Genomic DNA, 26,383 nt, shown 5'->3' with positions numbered 1-26,383 from the left:
AATTCCTTTCCCAATATTTATTTATTTCTTAATTAAAATACAACATAAAATTCAATCCCGAAAGGCGAGGGTAAAGACTACAAAAGAGAGGATATGACATGAACATTGGCATAGAACAATAAAAGAACACAAAAGAGAGGATATGACATGAACATTGGGCGAAATCCTGTAGACTTATTCATTGGGCGAAATCTCAAAGTAAACTTCCATGAGCTTTCATGTTAAGATGGACTAAAAGTTCCAGTGCTTGAGGCGAATCATTCTGGTTCTGCCATGTCCAACCCCAACTCAAATGGATTCATATGTGTGATGGGATAGCACACAAGTGGTTTTGCCATTCCCATGCTGAACCCCGAACCCTCCTGCATATTAATCTTTTCTCCATCTTTGGCTTTCCAATCAAAGCATTGGACCAAGACTGCAACAGATGATTGAACCACCGCTAAAGCGAGTGTTACACCGGGGCATCCTCGGCGTCCACTCCCAAATGGAAAGAAATTGAAAATTTGCCCTTTCATTTCCATTTGTGAAGAATTCGCGTTATGGTTAGCCGCAAACCTCTCTGGTATGAATTCCTCGGGATCTTTCCATAGATTTGGGTCTCGCTGGATGGTGTAGACATTGACTAGCATCCTGGTATTAGCTTTTACATCAAAGCCATTGATCTGGCAATCTTCGATGCTTGCTCTAAGAACTACAGGTGATGGAGGGTGTAGTCTTAGAGTTTCTTTCACAACTGTATGTAAGTAAGGCAGATTAGGAATGTCTGATTCTCTGACTAGCCTGTTTGGCCCCACAACTGAATTAATTTCATCCCTCAGTTTTTTGAATACTTTTGGATGGTTGATGAGCTCTGCAATGACCCATTGCACAGAGATTGCTGATGTATCAGTGCCAGCCATCATAATGTCCTGGCACAATCAAGATGGAAAAAAAATGTTAGCATCACCATGCACAGGCCCTTGTGGTTCATGTTCACCATCGACATCTTCAAAGCAATAGCTCATCGGTATAAACAAGACTTGTGGCTTTTGATGCCAAACTAACTAAAAGGAAAGACAAATATGATCTGGGATTTGGTTAGCAAGAACATTATTCTAGTTTTAGTTCTTTCTAAGAGATTTAGTTTGACCAAAAAGAAGAAAAAACTTAACGAGTACGAAATCATATTAGAAGTTGAAAGTAACTTACTAGGAAGAAAGCCTTGATTTCCTTTTTCGTTAGCTTCATTTCTGCATTTGGATCTCTAGAAATTTCTAATAGAATATCCATTATATCCATTCCTTCTGATCTTACAGTACCTTCCATCTCCTTCTCTTCATGCTCCTTAATTATCCTTTCTACCAACCGATCAAACTTATCAAGTGCAATTCGTAGCTGCCTTCCATATCCAAATAAGTCAAGTTTTGCCAACGGACCCAAGACATTACCTGCACTTAACTTGCCTCCGAGCAATGAAACTTGAAGAACCAAATCCTTAATCTCCCTGGCTTCATTATTAGCACCGTCACCCAAGCATCTTGTGCTCATAGACATTCTGCAAATCACATTATTTGTCATGGTCATTATTGCTTGCCTTAAATCACAAGACTTTCCTCGTTCCGAAATACTAATCATAGACTCGACAAGTTTCTTCATCTCATCCTCCCTGAGATGCACAAGCTGATTAATCTGAGAAGTATTGAGAAGTCTGGTCATGCACAACTTCTTCATGAACCGCCAATATGCGTTGTAGGGTGCGGTGATAAATCCAGATCCCTCATATATGTTGCAATCTGTGGTGTCGAATTGCAGGCGGGAAACAAAATTCATCTCATTAGTTTTCAAGACCTCTTTGGCAATTTCAGCATCAGAAACAACATAGCATGTCGATACACCCATACGAAGCTGAATAAATGGACCATAGCGTTGAGCTAGACTATGCAAGGAAGTCCCCAAAACTGAGCCTAGTAAATGGAGGTGGCCGCTGATAGGTAAAGCTGGAGGACTTGGTGGGTGTCGAATTTTGGTTCCAGAACTCGTTTGATTCTTCAGGGATTTGAGAATGAAAGTGCAAAAGAACCAAATAGAAACCATGAAGGAAAAAAACAGAAAACCATCAATAATGGCCATGTTTTGGCTTTCTTTAGCAAGCAGAATGACAGATAAGTTGCTAGGCAGACAAGTTTTAGTTCTGTTTGCTCTTGTTCTGTTCAAGGCTTTGGTGATGAGATCTGGGAGGAAGTTCTGAGTATTTATATCTGTAGCTTATGCAAATGGTGTCATCCATAGGTATATAATCGATCCTTAGTTTGACGCAACTGACTTGAGTACAAGAAATGGAAGTTTGAAGCCATGGAAAGTCATTGCGTCGTTTAGACAGGATCTTTTACTACTTTTTTGGCAGCTGGGAAAATGCCGTATTATTTTTCTCATCATGATCAAACAAAAAGCTCAAATCCATCCATTTTCAAACTTCTGATCCAAATGACCCCTTAAGCACCATTTTTAGACAGGATCATTTGCTCAGCTTTCGGCTGGTAGCATAATATCTGTGCTGTTTTCAGAATTCTGTCACTTCGCTTATAAGCAATGATTGACCCATATTCAATCCTTAGGTGCAACTGAGACTGAGGGATTTATATATGATATCAAATTGGCTATACATGGTGATTCAAACGTATCGAACCCCTTTTTGGTGTTAAATTTGAACATTAGACCAGTGACCATGCCGGCTTAATCCTTGTACTTATCAACCAAACCGGTTGACAAATAAAAGCATCAACAGATAAAAGCAGATTAGTCAGTTATTTACTCCTTTTTTGGCTGGTTGTTCGACTTTTTATTGTTTTATGTGTGACTTTTTCGATGTTTATTACGCTGGAACATCCTAAGTCCATGTAATTAAGGACTCCATAATTAAACAAATTATTGTCCAGAGCCTTAACAAGGTAAATTTCCCTCCAAAATGGGGATGCTGAGGCTCAGCACAGTTTAAGGAGCCTATCCGATAAAACTACAGAAATGAGGGCCAGTTCCCTAGAAAGACTCAGCAAAAATGTATTTGTAGAGATGACTGGATGCCATTACCAAAGATTGAGGAACATCAATGATCATGGTTTGGTCTAAAAGAGATGACCATGATGTTGCATAAAAAAAACCAGGATCGCAAGACAGAATAGCAGAGGAGAACAACAAACATGTATACAGCAGATGGGCAAAAATTACTGAAGAAGAGTGACGCAGTCTTAACGATGCAAGTCTGAGAGAAACCTGAATACTTATCTCGCAAAAGACAATAAATTCTGATAGTCCACCAACCGGGCTTAAATAGCTACGATTAAATTTTTTATCAAAAAAGGTAAATTATGATTGTTCAGTAAATTAAAAATACTGTCAAAAACGTCATTTTTTTCATTTAATTTTTTTTAAAAAAAAAACCTTTATATTTTTATTTGCTTTAAAGTATTTTTTTCAGTTTATTTTGATATGATGATTTAAAAAATAATTTTTTAAAAAATTATTATTTCATTATATTTTTAAATAAAAATAGCTGCTATTATAATATTAAAGAGGGTTTAAAATTAGATAAAATCTAAGCAGAAATGTAAATAAAAATCAGCATGAAATAAATTCCCCAAAAATTATAAAAAACGACAATAAAACACAAACCAGGAACCAAAGGTTTGGGGCCCGAAACAACCCTCGACAAGCGTAGCTGGTTAATTACCCGCGACATGGGCACCGGAACAAGCTTTTCAAATTGAGGTGATTTGCATCGTGCTGACACTCGGATCAAAAGTTGCGGCCAAAATACTGAAGGGTGCACAAAAACATCGCCAAACCAAACCCGGACTTGTGTTTTCTGCCATCCTTGCTCCGGTCTGCCCTATCAGGGGAGTTATTGAGAGCCATCAACTATATATGTGACAGCTCAGCTCCTCCAAAATCTCCTTCATCAAAGACACTGGTAGCAAGGATCTCAAGTTTAGACATCATCTCATGTCATATCTTCTCTGGAAATCCAGAGCGAATGGATTTAAGCTCGTTATGGGGTAGCAGACAAATGAGTATGCCATCACCGGAAAGAATCCTGCACATCAACCTTCTCTTCACCATTCACTTTCAGTCAAGACATTGGACCAAAGCTGCAACGGTGTCTCGGTTACCAGTAAAGCAAGTGTTGAACCAGGACATCCTTGCGATCCACTCCGATATGGGAGATAACCAAAATCCTGTCCCTTGCAATCAGAAAAGTTCATGATTCCACTAGTTTCATCACCTCTTGCTCTCTAACATGGATCATTTGATTAAGCTGTGAAGTAGAGCGAAGGTTAGTCATGCATAGTTTCCTCATGAACCACCAATAATTATCATACTTCGCAGTTATAAAACTAGACCCCTTCTAAATGAAATCCGCAGCAGCGAATTCCGGGCGTGAAGATTTCTTTGTCAAATGCGGCATCAGAAGCAATATAGCATTTTGATGCACCAAAATGGAGCTGCAGCAGTGGACCGTACTTATGACTTATGAGCAAGTGCGTTGAATTAGGACTTGGTTAAATTTTAACCTAGTTAATGGATGCGGCCGATGATAGGAAGAGAAGGTGGGCTTTGTAGGTGTCGAACTTTGTAATTTCCAGAGTTCGTATGCCGCTTTAGCAGATTGATCATGATCAGTTAAGTGTAGAAGTGCCAAAACAAGAAAAAGAAGCAGAATAGCAGCAGGCCATCAACTGTGGTCATGATTTGGCCCTTTTTGATTATGTTAAATATTGCTTCAGGACTGCTATAAGTACACGTGAACATAAATATATTTTTATTATTGCTTCTCTGTTTACGACGTGTTGTAGATCATCGCTTGAATGGCTTGGATTTCGACAACTGACTAGTTTTTTCAGTTTGTTTTTCAGCTATTTAAATGTAAAGTTGTTAATCAAATAAAATGTAATTTTTCCCTTTGCTGCTGTATTATCGTAATCTCCTTCTCTGCAGTTTCCTCTGTTTTCTTCATCTTTAAAAACCTTCATCTATTATCAGCGGCCTCTTCTTAAGCGATCTATAAAATGGAAGCTGAAGCTAATTTTTCTCCTCCTGTCTTTGATGGAGAAAACTACCAGTTTTGAGCAGTGCGAAGGGAGACCTATCTGGAGGCTTTAGATCTTCGGGAAGCCACGGAAGAGGATTATAAAGCTCCTCTGCTGCCATACAATCCCATCATGGCCGAGATCAAAAGTCACAATAAAAGAAAAACGAGGAAGTCAAAGGCAAAAGCAAGTCAATTATATGGTGTTTCAACAACTATTTTCATGAGAATCATGTCTCTCAAAACAACGAAAAAAAGAGAGTCTAGGATTATTTGAAGGAAGAATATGTAAGAGATGAAATGATATGAATATGAAGCATGCAGTGCTGAATTTAATAAAGAAACTCGAGTTGTACAAGATGAAAAAGCTTGAGATAATTAAAAATTACTCATACACATTGTTTGGCATTGTCTATAAAGTAAGGTTAATTGACACCAAATTTATTGATTATCAAATTGTAGAAAAACCTAAAAAATATAAAGCGTTTATAACCAGCCTGGAGAACACATCCAAAAGATCATTTTAGCAGAGTTGTTAAATGCCTTATAGGCTCAAGAGCATTAGTGGCTTATGAGGCAAGATCTTATTGCTGAAGGAGCCCTGCTAGCCATGCATTTGGATGCTGGAAAGAACAAATCAACCTTCAAGCATCGTAAGCCACTAATGCTCTTGAGCCTATAAGGCATTTACAGGAAAAATCAACCTTCAAGCAATAAAATCACTATAAACAACTAGATCTAAAACAATGGTAAAAACTCAAAAAAATTATCCACCTTGTCAGTACTATGGCAAAGCATGCCATCCGCTATTCAAATGCTAGAAGAGACTAGATGTAAAATGCAACAAATGTAATCACTTTGGACATGAATTTGTCATTTGCAAAAGAAAAATTCAAAAACAAGAAGTAGACGCCCAAGTTGTCGAATGAAGAAGATTAGATTTTTATGGCAATATGTTTTTCAACTAAGAGCTCTTCGGAACATTGGTTGATTGATAATGATTACATAAACCACATGACATAACTATTTTTAGGGATTGGATGTCTATTGGAATTACAAAGTTTTGAATAGAAAAGTATGACTATATTCCTATATAAAAAAAAAGGAACCATAGCATTTATAATAAAATCAAGAACAAAGACAATTTAAAATGTTCTTTATATACCATATATTAACTAAGATTCGTTGAGTATAGGTAAACTAATAGATAAAGGATTCAAAATATCCTTTAAAAATTGACGTTGTTATATTTATGATGTCGCTAGACAAGAGATTTTATAAGTTAAAATGAAAGGTAAAAGCTTTTTATTTGTCCTAACAAAGTTTAACAAAGTTAGAGTACATAATTGTTTTCTAGTGAAGTTAGCATCATCGAAAAAAATGAAAGGTAAAAGCTTTTTATTTGTCTTAACAAAGTTAGAGTACATAATTTTTTTCTAGTGAAGTTAGCATCATCGAAGTCTAGCACATGAGGTTCTAACATTGTCATCTTCAACAAATGTTAAAAATAAAAAAGAATGATATTATAAAAAAGTTTACCAGTTCGTTTTAATCATATATCAAATTGTTATGGATATTAATTTAGTAAATAAAATAGGATGATATTTTCTAAATCAACTTGGAAAGTCTCATAAATGCTGCAACTAATTCACACGGACATGTTCAAAGAATACTTCAAGTAGCATGTTATCTCCTAACAGTTTATAATATCTTAAAAAACTATCATGCATCAAATATTATCACATAGCTACATGCATTAAGTTTAAAGTGCATTAAATATAGAGGTTTCTAATGTATAAAACAATATCTTAGTTATTACATATTAGAATATTTATTATTTATAAAAATCAATGAAATTCCATGAAAAATATTTTTGACAATTAACTAACTGCTTGTTTCATCCTTCTTCTCTTTTATAGTTTGGCACAAATCCTAGTTCACATCTTCCCTAATAATAAACTGATGCACTTATTTGATATTTAAGTTGAGTTGAATAAGTTTGTCGTTAATTTGTGCAATATTGTTTTATATATTTATTAGCAACATCAATCTTTTGTTCCCATTTACCAAAGAAATTTATAGCACTTGTAATTGTTCAATTATAAAAGGGAATTAGGGGCTGGTTTAAGGGGCTTTAGATTAAGAAGAGGTAGACTTTTCAAAATATGATCTTTTTAATTAACCACAACTTCATATATGATAATAATTATGGTTTAGATCTTTTTATAAATCTTAATTGTTGGTTTGTTGTCATACAGAAGTACTTTGACCATGATTATTATCCTAAATATCAATCCACCAAAAGGTAAACTCATTTCCTTCTTAGTTATATTTTTTTATAGGACATTAATAAAATGAGTTGCAAGGTCAATAGTAACATCAATAGCAATAATATACATGAACTAAGTTTTCTCAATTGTTAGCTTAGTATGTTTTCTAATAAACCTGAGGGTTGTTAAATAGGTTTTGCTAATAGTCGGTAAAAAGGTAGCATGATATTCATAAGTAGACTATATGCCTAGAAAGACCAATTTGGTAATTTAGGGCTAATAAACCAATCATTTATCTGAGTATTTGATAAAGATTTTATTTCTTTATAGAAAAAGCCAAGATCTATGATTTTAGATATTCTATATAACTTTCTAATAATAAAAGGAGACAACTCAAGGGTTTGACCTTTAACAATAAAAGTAATTGAGTGGTTATCAATTTTAAATGCTCATAATTGACATAAAACTCCCTAACTACTTCAACATATGGAGCAAATGCTACTTCAATCAGTTTACAAAATTATCTTTTATTAAAGATGTCTTCTATGAATTTTTTTTAGAGATCTTTCACAAGCCTTTAAAGTTGATATAATCAAGATATTGATGTGATAGATCAACATCATCTAGTGTTACTTTATAACAATTCTTTGATGAATTTTGAGGCTCTCTAATGATTAAGTTAATAATTTTATCACAACTCAATTTTTTTATTTTTATTTTTTATAAGTAAAGTTAATAATTTTATCACAACTCAATTTTTTTTTTTTTTTTATAAGTAAAAAGAAAACTAACATAAAAGGGAAGTGTTGAGGGTTAATCAGGGTGAAATTATAACTTTGAAAGTTAATTTTGAAAAAAATTGATAAGTATAAGGACTCCATTAAACTTTTATTTGGTTTAGTTAATAATATTAGGAGTTTAATTAATAAATTTATAAGTTTAGGGACTTAATTGAGCTTAGAATTAGTTTAATTAATGAAATTAGGGGTTTAATTGAAGAAATATTAAATTTTAGAGCTGATTTAAGTTATAATTGCAAGAAATTAAAGTCCAAGGATTGTTTTGCAAAGGGCACCGCCGTGAAGGGTTTTAATTACAATTTGGCCCAGGGGTCCAATTAAATTGTTAAAACTTAGAGGACCAGATTGAAAAAAAGCCGCCCTGGCCCCAAAATGGCGTCGTTTCATGCCCGTCCATCTTTTTCCAACGGAGGTTACCAGTGAAGGAAAAAAAACGCAATGCTGCCCAGACAGGCAGCTCAGCACAGACAAGGGCAGACCAAAATGTTCCCAATCCCCTCAGGCTTCTCCTCCGCTGGAGTCCGGGTCGAACTCTGCCACCAACAGTCCGGCCGTGGCAAGACTGTTGGTGTCCGAGTCCCTGCCAAACACCAATGCCCAGCGAGCTTTATGCTCCTCCCAGGAAGGAAGAGGCGGACTAGAAGACTACCACACAGAGTCCCCTATAAAAAAGAACCCAGAACAGAGGAGGGATTAAAGGACACAGAGAAAGACGAGGAGGGACGGGAACACAGTGGGAAGACGAACGAAGAAAAACCCAGGAAACAGAGGAAACCGTGGGAGACCGAGAAACGCAAACAACGACCAGGGGACGAACAAAAGGGAAACCAGGGAAAGAAAAAAAAAACAGGGAGGAACAGGAAGAACTGAGGGGATACCGAACAGAGAGAAGAACAAAAAAAGGAAGAAGAACCTTTGTCCAGACATCGTCGCCCCAGGCCACAAGCTCCAGCAGACCAGGTAAGCCTTTCTCGTTCTCGTCCCGCTTTGCAAAATAATTCATTTGATACTGTGCTGTGAATTATAATTAACAGGTGACTGTACCGCTCGCATCACGCGTGCTGCTCAGGCCGGGCTGGGTTGCTGGGTCTAGCCCAGACCTTACAGATGGGATAGATACAGCCCAGTTCTCTTTTGAAAAAAAGAAGTGGGTTAGGTGGATCTCTGGCGCAATCAGGGTGTATTTGTTAAATCACACTGTGTTTTATCCTTTTTTTATTTTAATATCTAGTAAAACAAGCTTTTTTTTAATATTAGAAATTTTTTAAAATATTTAGGAATCTTCAAGAATGTATCCGTGGTTGCTCATGTTTTGTTTTGTTTTTTATTTTACTATATGTTTAATACGTGGAACATTACTATTAAACATAAATTTGTTGTGTAATATTTTTTTATTTTTTTAAAAAATATTAAAATATAAAAAGGGTAAATAAAAATAAAAAATTATAGAAAATTTGTTTCTTCTTTATTAAAAATTCAAAAATTTATAAAGAGTCAGAAATATCTCATGTCTTTAGATTTACATAACATTTACCAACATTAAAATTAAAAATATTTTTAATATTATTTATTGATATCAGAATTAGGAACATAATAAAAAAAACTCTTATTAGTTTTAAATAAAATTAGCAGTACAACTTATTTCAAAAAAACTCTTATTAGTTTTAAATAAAATTAGTAGTACAACTTATTTCAAATAGTATTTTAGGTATAAATTTTCTTTTTTCATTGTAATTTTTTAAAACTGTTCAAGGTTTATCACGATCTAGAGAATTGACTTTTCTTAACTTAAAGTAAGATAATATAATATAATATAGAGTGATTTTTTTCCTTCAATTGAAACAAATGTCTCCGTACCTATGAAATAATCTAATAGTTTATTTTCTTTATTTTTATATCACAACACAATTGGGTGGGCTAACCACGAGCGCCAAAGTTTTTGATCCAAAACCTAAAAGTTCAACAAGAGAGCAAAGAATGGGAAAAGAGCTAGTGAAGAGGGCGATAATAGAAGAGGAAAGAAAACAATCAAAGGGTGAATATTCTTATGATTTTCAAAATGCTAGAAAAAAGAACCATTGGTACAACCATTGAACTGCTGGTCGGATTGAGGAACCCGCGACCTGGGAGATCAATGGACTCGACCCCATGTCTAATTCTTTTAATCTAGAGCATTCTCATAGTTTTTATAATTATAGTTTGAAAAAAAATATTTTATAAAAAATATTTTTATTTGAAATTGATTTGATATTTATATATGTTTTGTTAAAAATATGGGTGAAATTAAAGTTAAACAAAAAATAATTTAATGTATTTGATTAAGAATACTTTTTAAATTAAGGTTATAAAATAACTAAAAAAGATATATATTAATATTGATGATTTTTAATTAAAATATTATAGATTTAATTACTGTTATTATATATTAAAATAAATAATATTTTATATAAAATATTTTTTATTATTTTATTAAACTATTTATAATTTTATCATGTATAAAATTCATCTGACAAAATCTATAATTTTCATAGTTTTTTAAGCATGTAATAAAATAAAATAAAATATTATTAAGAATAAAATTAAAATTACAATTAAATTTTATAAATACTATGTCATCACGTGATTTTTTTTAATTTATATAATGTTATTAAATAATATTAAATATTATTTTTTAAAATAAAAAATAATTAAAAATTAAATTTATTTTTTCTAAATCAAATTTAGTTTAATATATTTAAATTTAATTTAGACTCGAGAAATACAGTCCACAAAAAGTTTAAATAAATTACACTTTATACTTTCCAGTTTTATATTTTATTGTTGTAGTACTTGGAGTTGCTTTTACCTCGCCTACATTTTTTTTAAAAAAAAGTTGATTGTGACTTACAAATAATAAATAGTTATTTATACATCATCAAACATGTATTTTTCATGGTTTATTTCAAACACAGAAACAAGTACAGAGACAAAGGCACTGAGCGCTGCATGGAATCCACTGCGTCCTTTATAAACACAAGTTCTGCTGGCAGAGGACCACGTGTTCTCTTTTTCTTATGCAATTATTAGTCTGCAACGTCCCTACGCCTATCATGTGGTGCTGCTGCTCTTGACAAATCTTTGGCTAAGCAACAAAAATGATTTTGTTGACCTTGGTGTTAAAAGAAGAAAAAAAGTAACTAAGAAAATTTAGGAAAAATAGAGATTTTCAAGAGAGATAAAGGATAGGATTTTCATAATGAAATACATAATCTAATCGTTTATTTTATTGACATTAAAAAGGTTCATTTTAAAAATTCATATATTTCCATCTTATGGTTTATTAAAAATGATTTTGTTGACCTTGGTGTTAAAAGAAGAAAAAAAGTAACTAAGAAAATTTAGGAAAAATAGAGATTTTCAAGAGAGATAAAGGATAGGATTTTCATAATGAAATACATAATCTAATCGTTTATTTTATTGACATTAAAAAGGTTCATTTTAAAAATTCATATATTTCCATCTTATGGTTTATTAATGATTTTTATGGTTTTATGTATTGATTTGAAGTTTAAACTCCATTTTATATGAGTTTATAATTTATGAATGAAGATGCAATTTGTTTTTTAAACTTCAAATTTATGTTTTTAATTAATTTTAAAAAATGAAAAATTTGAGGTGGGTTATAGTGAAGAAAATCCTCCACTCAATCCAATCAAATTAAATACATTTTTGACATTGTGCTTAATAGTTTTTATTTCTAAAAATATTTTTTATTTGAAAATATATTAATTTTTTTTTATTTTTTTATAATTTCAATGTTCTCATATTAATAATGAAGAAATAAATTATATATAATACAATAACAGTTATGACATCAATATATAGAAACATTAATTACGATACTGATAAATTGTGAGCCAGCAACTCAAATTATTATATAACTAAATTATTTAAATAACAATAATAGTTACCTTAATGGTGATGATTTTAGATATATGTTTCTTCTTTGTATATTAGTAACTTTTCTGTAATTTCTTTTATCATCTACAGCTCATAATGTCGTCAAATCAACATACATCATTTAAAAAAAAATACTTTTAATAGCATGTTCTATAATGATATGATCATAAAGTATATGCTGATAATAATTAATCTCAATTTTAAGATAATATTACAATAAGATTTATCACAAAAAATAATGTTTTATTACTTGAAAAAAAAAATACAGGTCTATTATAATTGAGAATCAATCTTATTTCACGTACTAAATTATCTGGATATATGTAATGAAGCAAGCCATTCTTGCTAGTTCTTTCACTTTGACAACTAGGCAAGGACAGAAAACTTGGTCCTCCAATTTTTCAGAAAATGAATACAATTCTTATAATTTTTTAATGAACATATCTCATATTAAATAAATACAAGAATACAAAGTAATATATAAACTTAAAAATTAGCCATAGTTGAATCTTATGGATTCTCAATTTAATATTAGAATAATAAAATCAAAATTATTCTAACAATTATATTTAAAACTCGACTAATTTAAAATTTAAATTGATTACTAAAAAAAATTCATATGATCAAAAACTTAAGTGAACTTCCAATCTAGTTAATAACTTGTTGATTTTTATTATCAAAATATTATTATTTTAACCTTCTTGAAAAATTAAATTAATCTAATTTCACTCAATTCTTTTCGCCCTTGAACTATGCTTTGCTACGAGTTAACTTTAAATTAACTTGGATTTCAAAACGATGCACTCATCCAAGGTTCAAGCGTTTGTACCGCATTTAGGTACAATTTATCCTTGATTTGTAACCACGTGTAGTTAAAGTACATATACATGCACATTTTTTTTATATATAATTCCATAAATCATGACCATCATCTAAAATATAAAGTTAAAATTAAGGGGGGAATATGAATCATCTGTTAAATTCTAACCATTTATTTAAATATGGAAATTACTTTCTAGATTTATGGAAACAATTATAGCCGAATAATATATTTGGAAATTTTAATTTTATCATTTGGACAGAGAAAGAAATACTAAATTAATCAAACGCTGACAAAATTATTTCAGATGAAGAAAACGTCTTAACCATCCAGTCAAGAATTTCAGGGTTAAGATTTTGCCGACATGATTTGTGAAAGAAATTGTAAGGGTTCTGATCCTGACTTGATTAATTGATTGAAACGATTCTAAAAACTGAATTTTTTATATGTCTAACGACATGGCCCCTCCTCCAATCTCATTAAAAAAATCCTGCAGATTTTGGTAAGAAGTACCACCTTCTCTGGAACTTTCTCTTGCCAAATCCTTCCATTTCTTAGCATTCTTTCTCATCTCTTTTCCCCTCTCTCCACCGCCCATGACCAACTCCAAGCATTTCTCTATCTCCTCGCCTTCAATTATCCCTTCTTTATTAGCACTGACTCTCACCCCCGTCTCCCATACAGCTTCAACCATCTTAGCGTTCGTCAGTTGATCAGTCCATTGTGGAAAAGCCACCACCGGGACCCCAGAAGCCAAGCTCTCAAAAGTTGAGTTCCAACCACAATGTGTCACGAAACAACCTATTGATGGATGTGACAAGACCACCACTTGAGAGCACCATGGAACTATCTTCCCTTGCTTTTCAAGCTCTTCTGTGCAGCTCAGCTTATCTTCTTCTTTCTCTTCTCCTCCATCTGTTCTTATGACCCACAAAAATGGACGGCCAGTATCTAGCAAAGCACGAGCGATTTCCTCTTTTTGTGGCTTTGAAATAACAGATATGCTTCCAAATGATATATAAATCACAGATGATTCTGGCTTTGAATTAAGCCATTCTACATAGTCCTTTGAGTCTTGAAAAAGATCACCGCCAAAGGAAGTATCGGATGGATCTTTTTCATCTAAATAGGCTGATGGAATCAGAGGGCCAACCCCAACCAACTTAAACTTACCTATTGAATTCAGAGCCTCACACTCTAATGCATCAAAGGTGTTGACAAGAACTTTTGGGTTGGTTTCTTCATCAAGAACTTCAATATGCTCTTTATTCACTGGAAGTGCAAAAGCATGTGTGTTTCTAGGATTGAGAAATGAGGGTAAGTCACGGCTTCCAAGAGGAGGCAATCCTGGTAACTTCAGCGAAAAGCTTGGATCATTGATACTCTTCTTAATAGTGTCACCGTAGCCATTGAAGTAGTAGTAAAAGATGTCTAAAAGGGCAGGAGATTGGTTCCAAAGGAGTGTTGAAGGGAGGTTATGTTGTCGGGCCACCTTTGCCACCCAAGGTATGAGATTGGAGTATACCACACAAGTAAATGGTCCGCCATTTTTCGGACCTTGACATATAAGGTCAGCAAGAGATTTCGAGCCAACACGCCTGAGCTCGGAGAAGTAGTGTTCGATATCATCACTAGGTCTAAACCCATGTTCGGAACCATCATCAAAGGCGGCAAAATACAAGCCTTTAGGATAAGTTCCGGATTTAGACATCCGGCGTTTGGCGCCCATGCTTGTAGCAAAGGTGACATGTGCACCAATGGCTACTAGGCGTTTGGCGAATTGAAGGGCTGGATTTATGTGACCTTGGGCAGGGAATGTTACAAGAAGGATGTGAGGCTGCACTCCCATGGTCCTAACTGGAATTGTATGGAAAGAGAAGTGTTTTTTTTTTAAGGAAAAGAGAAGGGTGTCAGTTAGATTGGTTTTTGTCGTTGCAGTTGAGTGTGGGATTTTGTGAGCCGATGGGTAGGCTTTATACACCACAACCAGATGAATGGCCTCGTGACGACGGGGTTTAGGAAATTTTCTTGAACATAAAAAAAAAATAATAAAAATGTGACTGGAGACTCGAAGCACCATAAAAACCGTATTCTTCTAGTAGCATTTATAATTGGTACAGAAATCTTGACGTTTGCGATGACGAGTTTCCTTCAACAGTTCTGTGACGTTTGCTGCCGACGTTTTAATTGATACGTCAGCGAGACGGTCCTTGTAAAAGTCGAAATCGACAACTCAATCTTCGTTTACTTACATAAATTACAAATAAAAATGAGGGCCCAGCTTAGCATATATAATTTATAATTAATTATCTAGTCATATTTTTTGCAAGGATTGTCTGCTTACAGAAAATAACTTACCATTTATAATTCATGTAATTTATTAGTTTTTTTTTGGAAGTGCAAATATATATATATATATATATATATATATATAATACGGGGTTATCAATATCAATAAGTTCAGGGAGTCGAACTAGATCCATATATATATAAAATAATTTATGTATTATGTGGTTGTTCTGATGATTAAAGTTTTTTTTTTCTTTGATTTTCTGAGTTTATACCTAGATAATTTATTAAAATCCTCTATATAATTTTAGCTGATGCGCTAGATGAATCGAGGATCAAACTGAAAAAAACACTTACCCTTTATAGTTCATTGAGGAAAGATCTAATTATACACGTGAAAACTTTATACATTCGAAAAAGAAGTGCGATTTCTTGACAGTCTGGAAACTCTCCGAGAGTTCGGCGAGTACGCGCAATTTTCAAATTAAAGTAAAAGCTCTCCCTTATTCCATCAGGTCAATGCTGTTAGATGATTGTCAAATGCCGCCGCTGTTTTTTTGGACTTGAAGAAAACAGTACAGGTTTTCGGTTTCGCATATGGTTCAACGCAATCTGCTCTATTTGAAAACGTATTTTTTTATATTTTTAAATTATTTTTTATGTATTAATCTTAAAAATATTTTTTAAAAAATAAAAAATATTATTTTAATATATTTTTAAATAAAAAATATTTTAAACCGAAATTGCTATCACAATTCTTCTTAGTTTTTTTTATTATCGTGTGTTCTTATAAAAATTTAATGTTTTTATATAATTTTTTAAAATTATTTTAATATATTAATATCAAAAATAATTTTTTTAAAAAATAACTTATTTCACTATATTTTTAAATAAAAATTATTTTAAAAAACAATTATTTCTTGAAAAATAATCTCTTAATCTACTTAAAAATTTAACAACATAAAATCCATCCCTTGTGATAAAAGAATTTTTTAGTGCTCCCTAACTTTTATTTTATTTTTTATATATAATGTTGGTCATAATTAACTTATGGGAAAAACTCTTGTAATTTATAAGTATTCACCACCTCATGCAACGTCCATTTAAAATTAGTTGTATGGACAATAAAAACATCCATGCGAAAATAGATATGACGAGGGATTAAGACTTTTTTTTTTTTTTACTTGTATATTTGTGATACCCATAACAGGTTATGATAAATTTGAACCAAATATAAAACGTATGATCCAACTGAGTGTTATACTTGAAGCCTCGTAGGTTGTTCGATTACGTAAAGATTTTTTTTTATTAATATAAATATTTAGATTAATTTATATATATTTCAATTAAATTTGTAAATCCTAAAATTAATGATTATGTAAGTTTTTAATAATTTTAAATTTTATAAAATTTAAATTAATAATATTTAAAAAACAAATATAAAATTTAACCAATTAAATTATATCTCTTGAAATTACACAAAACTTTTTCATTAAGCATGGAGTGTTACATCATGATATCAAATCTATTTTAAAGTGAGAACCCACACTACTAGGGTTCTATTTTAAAGTAAAAGAGGCGTCAAACATTCATATTCGGACAGTGTTTCCAAATGCTATCCAGCATAAAGTTAAAAAAAAAAAATTCTATATTATCTTAATATATCACTGTTAAAAATAAATTTTTAAAAATATTATTTTAATATATTTTTACATAAAAAATATTTTTTAAAATAATTATTATTACAAGAATAAATACTACTTAGATAACATGCTTGGTATTATGGCAATCTGTTTGTTATCTAATCACAGAGAAGAAATTGTTTAGTTAGTTAGATAGATTTTTATTATTATTATTACATCCTATATATAATTGTGTTCTAAATTTTGATTTTGTAAAAACTAAAATAATATGTTTTCCATTCATAAACACTGGTTTTTCATTTACTTTGTATATAAGAATTCACTCCACAATAGTTTAAATCAAGCAATTGTTTTTGTAAACCTTTTTTTAAAATCATAACTAAATGTAGCTTTCTAAAATTTATTTTTTATCCTAATTGTAATTATAAAAATTACAACAATTTTAAACATACACTTAATGAGAAAGGTTGTGATGTTATTTATTCTATGTTCTATGTTAATGGTCTCTGAGGAATTTGAATAAAATATCAAGAATATTTTATAAATTGATGTATTACAAGGGATATTAATCTAAAATGAGTGGGGAATTCACTTTGAAAAATGCATTGTGGACCCCATCACAAGGCACCTTGTTCACATTGTTTTTTTTCTTGTTTTTTAATTTATCCTTTATTGAACTATATTATAAGCTAGTTTATTGGGAAAGTGTGAGATTGAAAGATGGGTGGCTTTAAAAAATTTCAGATAAAATATTTATTGTAATTCCTATATTTTTTTAAATTATAACTATTAGGTTCCTTTAATTTTTGAAATTTAAGTGTAAAATCAATTTTTATCTCAAACTTCATTTCTTTATTTTTTTGGCTCCTAGTTCGAGAGAGGTGAAAAAAGGTCACCGCAATTCAAAATTAGAGAGAAATTTCTTATTGATATTGATTCCAGCCACAAAAATAATTAATATTAATGTCAAATTATTCCATTTGATAAGAGTTAGGGTATTTTATATTCTATATTAGCGAACCAAGAGTAATTTGAATAAAATATAAAGAATATTTTATAAACTGACATGCAATAAGTGATACTAGAACAAAAATGCTTCATTTGGTACTCCACTTGTAAGCTTATAGGCTTTTTAGTCATGTATCAAGTTCCTTCTCAAACTCAAGGTGTTGTCTTTTATATATATATATATGAAAGCAAACCATTTTTGTTATAAATAAGGAGTGTTTAAAGTGTTTTATTTATTTATTTTGGCACTTTAAAAAATAATTTCATATAAAAAATATTTAATAAAATAGCACAACAAAGTTTAGAAAGTTGTAGATGACATATACGACTCGCTCCAAAATCAAAATAAACTGACATAATTTACAATAAAAAAAAAGGAGAGAGAAAGAAACAAAGAAGAAAGAAAGAAAAGGACTTTGAAAACACATCAAAACTCCAATAACGACAACACCAATATCATCAGAAAAATATTAATAAGATGAATCCAATAAAATCAAGAAAGGTCATAAACGATAATCAAAATGGATCACACGACCTATCTAAATGTGTCAGGGTTTATTTGCCTTTGAATAGTTTTTGTGACACAATTCAGTCACCTTTGGGACTTTCCTTGAAGTCATTGGATTCGCCTTGTTGAAATCTTTTTAACGAGACTATTGGTGTCATCACCAAAGCTTCAATGTGCCTCCAAGGTCTTTTATATTTTTTTAACTTTCTTCTCTCTCATCTCTCTTCACAAATTACAAAAAGGAAAAACGAGAGAAAAAAAGAAGAAAAAAAAGAATGTTAAGGCACAATAAAGTTACAATAGTGATACCACCAGTGTTGTTAAAGAAGGTTATAAACAGTGACCAGAGTGCATCACATAAGCTATCCGAAGGTAAATAATCTCCGACACATTTTGAAGACTCATGTGACCCACTTCAGTCACTATTTGTGACCTTTCTTGGTGTCATTCGATTTATTTCATTGATATCTTTTCAACTCTATCGGTGGTGTCATGAGAGAATTGCAGATAAACTGTGCTACTTTTCTAAATATTTTACGGACTATGTTATTTTATCTTCCTTTTTTAGTGCTAAAAAAAAAGAGGAGTGTTTACACATGCAATTAAAATTTTGATATCACAATTTCTTGTTTTTCTCAAATAAACACACTTTTTTCAAGCAAATTATTAACGGAGAGAAAGTAATTTGAGTTTTTTTTTTTAATAATGAACTAAAATATTAAGAGTTTAATTTTTAAATTTAAAGATCAAGATCCAATAACGTATTTTGAAAACTTCACGTAATTAACAATTTCATTTATACTGCAAAATGCTACAACATTCACATGTAGTCTCCAATAATCTCCCTTCTCACAGCCATGAAATGGTTATTTAGGGTTATGTTTGTACCAGAGTTTCAGGAAATTTTAATTATTTTTATTTTTATTTTTATTTTTATTTTTTACGTGTTTTTAGATCTTTTTAATATGCTAATATTAAAAGCAAAATTATTTTAATAGATTTCTAAACAAAAAATATTTTGAAAAATACCATCAATCACATTCTCAAACATGTCCAAATTATAAATTCATTTTCTCTCAAACTATTGCCAAAATCATCCTTAAGACGGCTACCACGAATAAATATCACATATCATTTTTAAACAATAATTTAAACTAAATTTTAGATTTTTAACTTGTAAATTTAAATTTTGAAAGCCAGTTTCGCCCCCTAAAATCCAATGAATTTAGGTTCATGGTTATCGAAGATGGGTCTCTAAAAGGAGAGTTATATTTGTCAAATGGTGGTCTCGCTAAAAGAAATGGTTGGATTTCGATGATTTGGAAACATATCTTTCTAAATATTTTCTTCTTCTTAACTTATTTCCTTTTTTTATTCAAGTATTTTCTATTTTTTGGGGAAAAAAAGGAATTAATGATGTGTAATAATAGAAGCCCCCACATTTATTTATGCTGACAACACATATAAAGGTCAAGTCACCTTATAGAAGCATCTAATTAATCAAAATAAGTATGAGAACTCAGAAAAAATAAAAACACTCAGCTAGAATAAACGTTATAAAATCAGGCATTATTTCTGCAATTCTTTGAAATAATAATGTAAAACTAATTCTAAAAAAAAAATGGAAAGCTAAACTACTATGATGGTAACTGAAATTTTCAGTTTTGAATAAAACATGGGGCTTCAATCTGGGCTTGTTTAATGGATTTGAGGGGTGTTGTTATGCCAAGAATTAGGTTGCATGTATGAGCCCAATTCTGAATGGGTTTATCTCTGCGTTTATTTTATGATGACTTGTCTTTTTAATTTAAGTTGTTTTCTGTAAAAATAAATTCCATTATAAAAACATTTCAAGGGGATATTTTTTATAAAAATATTTTCCTTTTAATTTAAAAAATATTATAAAAATTAAATCAATAATAAAAATATTTTATAGTCAACTTTTTAATATTGCTAAAAAAAAAAAACAATTTTTCCATTGTACTATTAATTACCATTCCAACTATTATTTCTAGCGCTCTTAAAATCACAAAAATAAAATAAAATTAAGAGCTTTTAAAATTTGATTTGTTGGATATTATTAAACCCCTGACAAATTAATTAGTTGATAATGACTATTATTATATTCAACTATATCACTGTAAGCATTATTTCATTATCAATTTAGTCATTATTTTCATAACATTCATAAATAATATTATTATTATCATAACACCTATTACCGTAACTATTATTATTATTATCAATATTATTATTAGTGTTATTATCATTATGGTATTATTATATAGCGACTATAATTATTAATATTTTTTATCACAAATATTATAATTTTTTGTTTTATAGAAAAAAGTATTTTTCCTAATATGTTCAAGTAATAGAAAATAACTCATTTATTAGAAAAGTATTTTTCTCTTTAATCAAGGTTATTTCTAGACTTGATCATATTTTAACTATTTTTATATAATTTAATTTTAAGTTCGAACTAGAAAAGAAAATCGGATTGAATGCTTTCAAAATTAATATGCTGGGATGAATTTAATAATAGTATTAACAACCCTAAAGAAAGTTTAGACATCCATCATTTTATAATATATTTTTAATCAGATATAGATTAACTTGGTATGATATGAGATTTGGTATGATATGAGATGAGTTTATGTCTATTATTATAGAAGAAACAATTCTACAGGAACGTTATTAAACATCTCTAATCCGTGCCTGAAGCAAAGAGTGGTAAACGGAAAAAGTCCTTCCTAATTATTAAAGAAAAGCTCAGGTAAGATTTTTTAAAATTATTTTCTTTGGATATTTTATTTTATATTTTATATTTTAATAGAATTTATTGTGTTAACATGATGAAACTGGATTGATCAAGTGACTCTGACCATTGACTTAACCTTGTGATTTTTCTAAGCCAGTCTTCAAATCAGATAGTGTGGTTATAATAAAATCATCCAAGTTTTTAAATTTATTTTAATCCCTCTCTAGAAATAAAGAATAAAAATCTTTTTAATCCCTAAGTCTAAATCCACTGAACTCCCATTAAAAAAAAGCTCATGTTTTAAAAGTTAACGGGGAGAGCGCTATGGTTTATTTTTTATTTTTTATTTTTAATATATTAAAATAATAAAAATTTTTTTAAAAAAAAAAGCGGTTGTAACAACAATAACAAAGGATTCCTAAAACATATTTCAAAATCAAATGTAGCGTATTACAAGAGTAGAAATTTGATAAATAAACCAAAACAATCATTTCATTACTGTAAGCATTAAATTAAATAACAAAGAATTAATCAAATGATACATTGTATCATTCACCATCTCATCACTCTCACAACAAATTAATATGCGAACCAAATCTCCTCATCACTAGTAAAATAAACAGCAGAATAATTATCGTTTCAAGAAACCAAGAAGAGAGAGAGCAAGTGAGAATCCAACAATAGCACCAGAAACCGGCAAAGAAAACCCAGCTCCAGCGTCCATTCCAGGTGCTGGTGTAGGAGCCATCTCACTTTCTTGAGCAGAAACAACTGCAAACGCAACAATCGCTAGAAGGGGAAAGAATGCCTTGGAGATAGTAACCTGAGCAGCCATTCCTAATTATAAAAGAGGTTATAGATGAAAAGAAAAGGACGGATAGATTGATACGGTTCTTAGTAACTTTGGTTTTTGGTGTTTTGAAACTTCGTTAATTTCAGTATTTATAGGGGGTTTGCAAGGCTGGTGGGTCTAAAAGGCGTCCCTCGCTATGATATTTAGACCTTCAACAACGGCTAGAAGCTCTAATTTCTAGAATAATAATTGGCTGGCGACGTTCACCCACAGCACTAACAGCTATGCCTTTTGTGGGTGCAAGCTATACAGGCTGTGACTAAAAAGTTAAACAGACTGTGGAATACTGGCATGGGGGTTGATAAGTGGCCTATAAGCTTTGGGGGAGATGGGGACACAGCACTGATGCCCAGCACGTTGCAGCAGATGGGCGGTCTTTGAGAACATGTGTGTCGGTAAGTTCGCGGGTGACTTCGAGCCCATGGTTTGATGTCAGGTAAAGCCCAGATGAACTTTTCAGGTAATTGTGGGTTCGCTTTTTTTGTTGGTGGGTTTTTTTTTGTTAAATCCTTTAATGCTTTTTAAGCTTATAAATATTCTGAAATTTTTTTTTAGAGCGTTTCAATAATTATCAGAATTTTGCTAAAGCAATGAATTTCAGTCTTTCGTGAGCAAACGCACTTTATGCTTCTAAGTTGTTATTTATTTTTTTATTTTAAAAATATTTTAAAAAAATTAAAAATTTTTGCTTTAAATTAATATATTTTTGATATTTTTATATCATTTTGATATGTTAATATAAAAAATAATTTTAAAAAATAAAAAAAATATTATTTTGATATATTTATTAGTTAAAAACACTTTAAAAAGTAATCGAAATCATATTTTCAGATAAAATACTTCAATGTTATGCAAGTTTAGTCTTGAATTACTATTTTAGATATAAAAATGCGAAAATTATCATAAATATTCTAGAAAAATGAAATAAAAAATTATTTTTTACAAAGCTAGTATTTTATAAAATTAAAACTAAATTATCTTATATAAATTAGAAGTAAATACTTCATGAATGACCATGTTTATGTAACAGTAACTACGACAATTTCCAAAGTATTATAATGGAGAATTCTTCAATAATATTATTAAAATTAATTAATTTTAACGAGTTCACATAATAATCCCTTGATCAGATCAACTTTTAAAATAAATTGGTGATTGAAAAGTAATCTAATGTGACCCAACTAAGCTAATAAGTACACATGACTTGGTCGATTTATTTAAAAATTTATTTGAATTAAAAATAAAAATAAAAATAATATCTATTTAATATTGTTTTATAAAAAAAAATTAAAATGATGATATTTTGGATAGAATTAGATCAAACTAAGCTACCTTATCTAATATATAATCTAAATCATAACTTTGACCCGGTTTAATAACCTTAATTTTTAAATTTTATTTTTTATTTAATTATATAGTTGTAAAATAGAATGCATAAAATTATTGAGTTGCATTCTCTTTAATCTAAAATCTATTTTTTATTAATGCATTTTTTTATTGTTTTAACATAAATATTTTTTATTGTAAGCATTGTTTTTTAAATAAAAACTTGTTGTGATCTTAAAGTAAGTTTTTTTTTTAAATATTAAAATAATGTATCTATATTTTTTATGTAATTAAAGGAAAAAAATAATAAATATATAAAATCATGTTAAAAATCCATCAAAATAAAAATAAAAAGTATATTTTCATTGAATTTTTTTTGTTTATTAATTGTTATAATGGGTACATAATAATTAAAAAAATCGCATTCCTATAAAAATATATAACATAATCTAAAAAGACATAATAAAATTGAATAATAATTTAAATATTTTATAAATCATTTTTTTATAGTGTATTCCAATAAAAAAATAATATTTTTTATAAAAAAAAAACACCATATAAAAGGGTAAATGTCTAAAAGCAAAGAGACAAGTCTCGCGTGCTTGTCAAAAAAAGAAGAAGCTAGTACACTAAGGTGTTTTGGGGATTTTAAAAGTCAGAACACATCAGCCACCAGGCTATAATTATTATTCAGATTTATGTAGTAGGATTTACAATTTTTTTTCAATGATAGTGAAATAATAAATATAAGACTAATATTTAATTAATATATAATTTTTCATGAGTAAAATTAATTTATTACAAATATTAACATTAGTTTAAATCATGATAAAAAAACAATTGCAAATTGTAGATGATTGATTCAGCAAATTATCTGTAGCCAAGTGAATTTTTTAATTTAAGGGTGGATAATTTTTTTATTTCATTAATTTTGTATGTAGCAAATAAAGTTATTATCAAAAAAGGATAAAAAAACCAGAGTAATTAGTTCATTAATTTGTAGTAAATAAATAATAACAAAGAATGAATCCAATATACAACAATTTTCCATCGTCTCTCTCTCGCTCTCTCTCTCCCAACAAATATTAATTTAATCAACCAAAACTCCTCCCAACTTGAAAAGTCAAGTGAAACAACAGATTAATCAATGTTTCAAGAAACCAAGAAGAGAAACAATAAGAGAGAGCCCGACAATTGCTCCAGAAACTGGCGAGGAGAACCCAGCTCCAGCATCCATTCCTGGTGCAGGCGCAGGAGCCATTGATTCACTATCTTGGGCAGAAGCAACAGCGAATGCAGCAATCACAAGGACAAGCAAGAGTGTCTTGGAGACAATAACCTGAGCAGCCATTGATGATAAAAGTAATCAATAAATCAGAGAAACAAGAGAGATTAGCTGCCTTCCTATTTTTCTGCGCAACTTTGGTTCTGGTTTTGGACAAAAGCTGTGTCTTAGGCTTGTAAGAAGAGGGTGATCTTATAGAGGGGTGTCTTCTACTGTTTGTGATTTTACAACGGCTATAAAATTTTAGAATATAGGCTGGCGACGTTCACCTAATTAAAGGTATGATTAAATTATTATTTAGTCCCTAGATTTGAACCTAATTATAATTTAGGTCTTTTTGTTTGCAAGTCCATGCTCTGTCTTTTGACATTTCTCGACTATTTTATTTAAATCTTTTTTTTTTCGAATTTCACTAAATCCTTGGTATTTTTTTCAGGAATAATTGAACCACCTATCCTTATATATTATATATTCGGTATATTGTTTCGTATGCTCTTTTAAGAACATTCATTTATAAATAAATATTTTCTCTCATATGCTCTTTCGCCACTTTCTAGACTAAAATAACGTACAACTATATATTGTGAGGGGAATTAATTTTGAGATTTATAAAAAAATAAAAAAATATAACTTCAAAAAATAAAAAAAAAAATATTGAGAATATTAAAAATCTAGAAACAATAATAATAACTTGTAAAATCTAAAAATAAAAAAACCATGTTAATAAAACCTCATAAATAAAGTATGTCTATGGAAACGATATAGGTTTGAAAGATATGAGTTTTCATATGTTATTAATGTTTTCTTTATATTTTTTTATGGAATATTTAAAATTTCTTGAGATATTTCAATATTTCAAATTTTCTATTTTCTATTTTTTACATTTTCAAGTATTGATAAGTTTTTTATGATTAACTTTTTATGTATAGAAAGTTAATTTTCTTTTGGTGGTCTAAGGGGTATTTTTGTCCAAAAAAAGGAAAAATATTTGAGAAAATATCAAGATGTCAAGGGTATACGAGAGTGAAAAGTCGTAAAATGATAAATAGGAAAATCAATTAACCATTTTTTTAAGAATATAAATGCCAAGAGAGGTACATTTTTATTTTATTTAATATGATATGCATTTGGGATTTAGGTACAAATCCAGAAAAAGAAATTTAATATGTCATATGTCAAGAAGATTGAAAGGACTAAGTTATTGGGTTTGAAATATATGAAGGACTAAGTTATAATCAGGCTCAAAATATCAGGATTAAAGAATAATTCAACCCATGTAAACAGTTCTAAAATATCTGCCTTTACGTGTGTGAAAGTTACACCGATTACAGACTGGACATGTGGGTTTGATAAGTGGTCTGACAGGTTCCGGGCGGTGGGGGCGCCACCTTGTTGTCTTACACGTTGTAGCAGATGGAACGTCTTTCTTTGCTAGAACCACGTCGGTAGGCTCAGCACTAACGGCATGGGTGACTTCAAAGCTCAAAGTTCCAACCCATGTCTTAAGGCAAGGTCAAGGATCCAAAAGCACAGTGCACTTTCCAGGTCATGTGGGGGTTGTCTTTCCATATTTTGTGACGGTCCAGAAATTTTAGGAAAATATATTTTGATAATCTCTAATGAATTTGCGTTTTCTTGTAAAATTTGTTAGAATATGATTAACGAGCGTATTTAAGATTAAATTAAAAAAGAAATTTACTTATTTTTAATTTAAAATTTAAAATTTTATTAAAACTTAATATTCAACATGAGATTTTTAATATAAAAAATTATGAGTAAATAAAAAATTAATCTTAAATAATCATCCCAACTTGTT

The 26,383-nt window shown here is 30.2% G+C and overlaps 2 protein-coding genes and 1 long non-coding RNA gene across 3 annotated transcripts; 1 reads left to right on the top strand and 2 right to left on the bottom strand.

The window, feature by feature from the left end:
- Window positions 1–234: 234 nt before the first annotated feature.
- On the bottom strand, window positions 235–2,112 carry LOC105131826 (cytochrome P450 93A3-like). Its single transcript, XM_011034997.1, has 2 exons — window positions 1,192–2,112; window positions 235–911 (listed from the first exon to the last, which is right to left on the bottom strand). The coding sequence occupies exons 1-2, from the start codon at window positions 2,110–2,112 to the stop codon at window positions 258–260; spliced, it is 1,575 nt and encodes a 524-aa protein (XP_011033299.1). The 3' UTR covers window positions 235–257.
- An 11,066-nt stretch (window positions 2,113–13,178) lies between these two features.
- LOC105131825 (crocetin glucosyltransferase, chloroplastic-like) lies at window positions 13,179–14,908 on the bottom strand. The gene has a single exon (XM_011034996.1). The coding sequence runs from the start codon at window positions 14,741–14,743 to the stop codon at window positions 13,337–13,339; it is 1,407 nt and encodes a 468-aa protein (XP_011033298.1). The 5' UTR covers window positions 14,744–14,908; the 3' UTR covers window positions 13,179–13,336.
- Window positions 14,909–24,192: 9,284 nt separating this feature from the next.
- LOC105131824 (uncharacterized) lies at window positions 24,193–24,446 on the top strand. Its single transcript, XR_843507.1, has 2 exons — window positions 24,193–24,231; window positions 24,286–24,446. It is a non-coding gene; the product is annotated as an uncharacterized LOC105131824 (long non-coding RNA).
- Window positions 24,447–26,383: the final 1,937 nt, after the last annotated feature.

Source organism: Populus euphratica, unplaced genomic scaffold, assembly GCF_000495115.2.
Source record: "Populus euphratica unplaced genomic scaffold, PopEup_1.0 scaffold101.1, whole genome shotgun sequence".
NCBI classification, from domain to species: domain Eukaryota; kingdom Viridiplantae; phylum Streptophyta; class Magnoliopsida; order Malpighiales; family Salicaceae; genus Populus; species Populus euphratica.
This window is presented reverse-complemented; position numbering and strand designations above follow the sequence as displayed.

Bases quoted from the DNA above. Each gene is read 5' to 3' on its own strand.
- LOC105131826 (XM_011034997.1), bottom strand. From the start codon at position 2,112: ATGGCCATTATTGATGGTTTTCTGTTTTTTTCCTTCATGGTTTCTATT. The intron at 912-1,191 runs GTAAGTTACTTT...TGATTGTGCCAG, and splicing joins AAATCAAGGCTTTCTTCCTA to GACATTATGATGGCTGGCAC.
- LOC105131825 (XM_011034996.1), bottom strand. From the start codon at position 14,743: ATGGGAGTGCAGCCTCACATCCTTCTTGTAACATTCCCTGCCCAAGGT.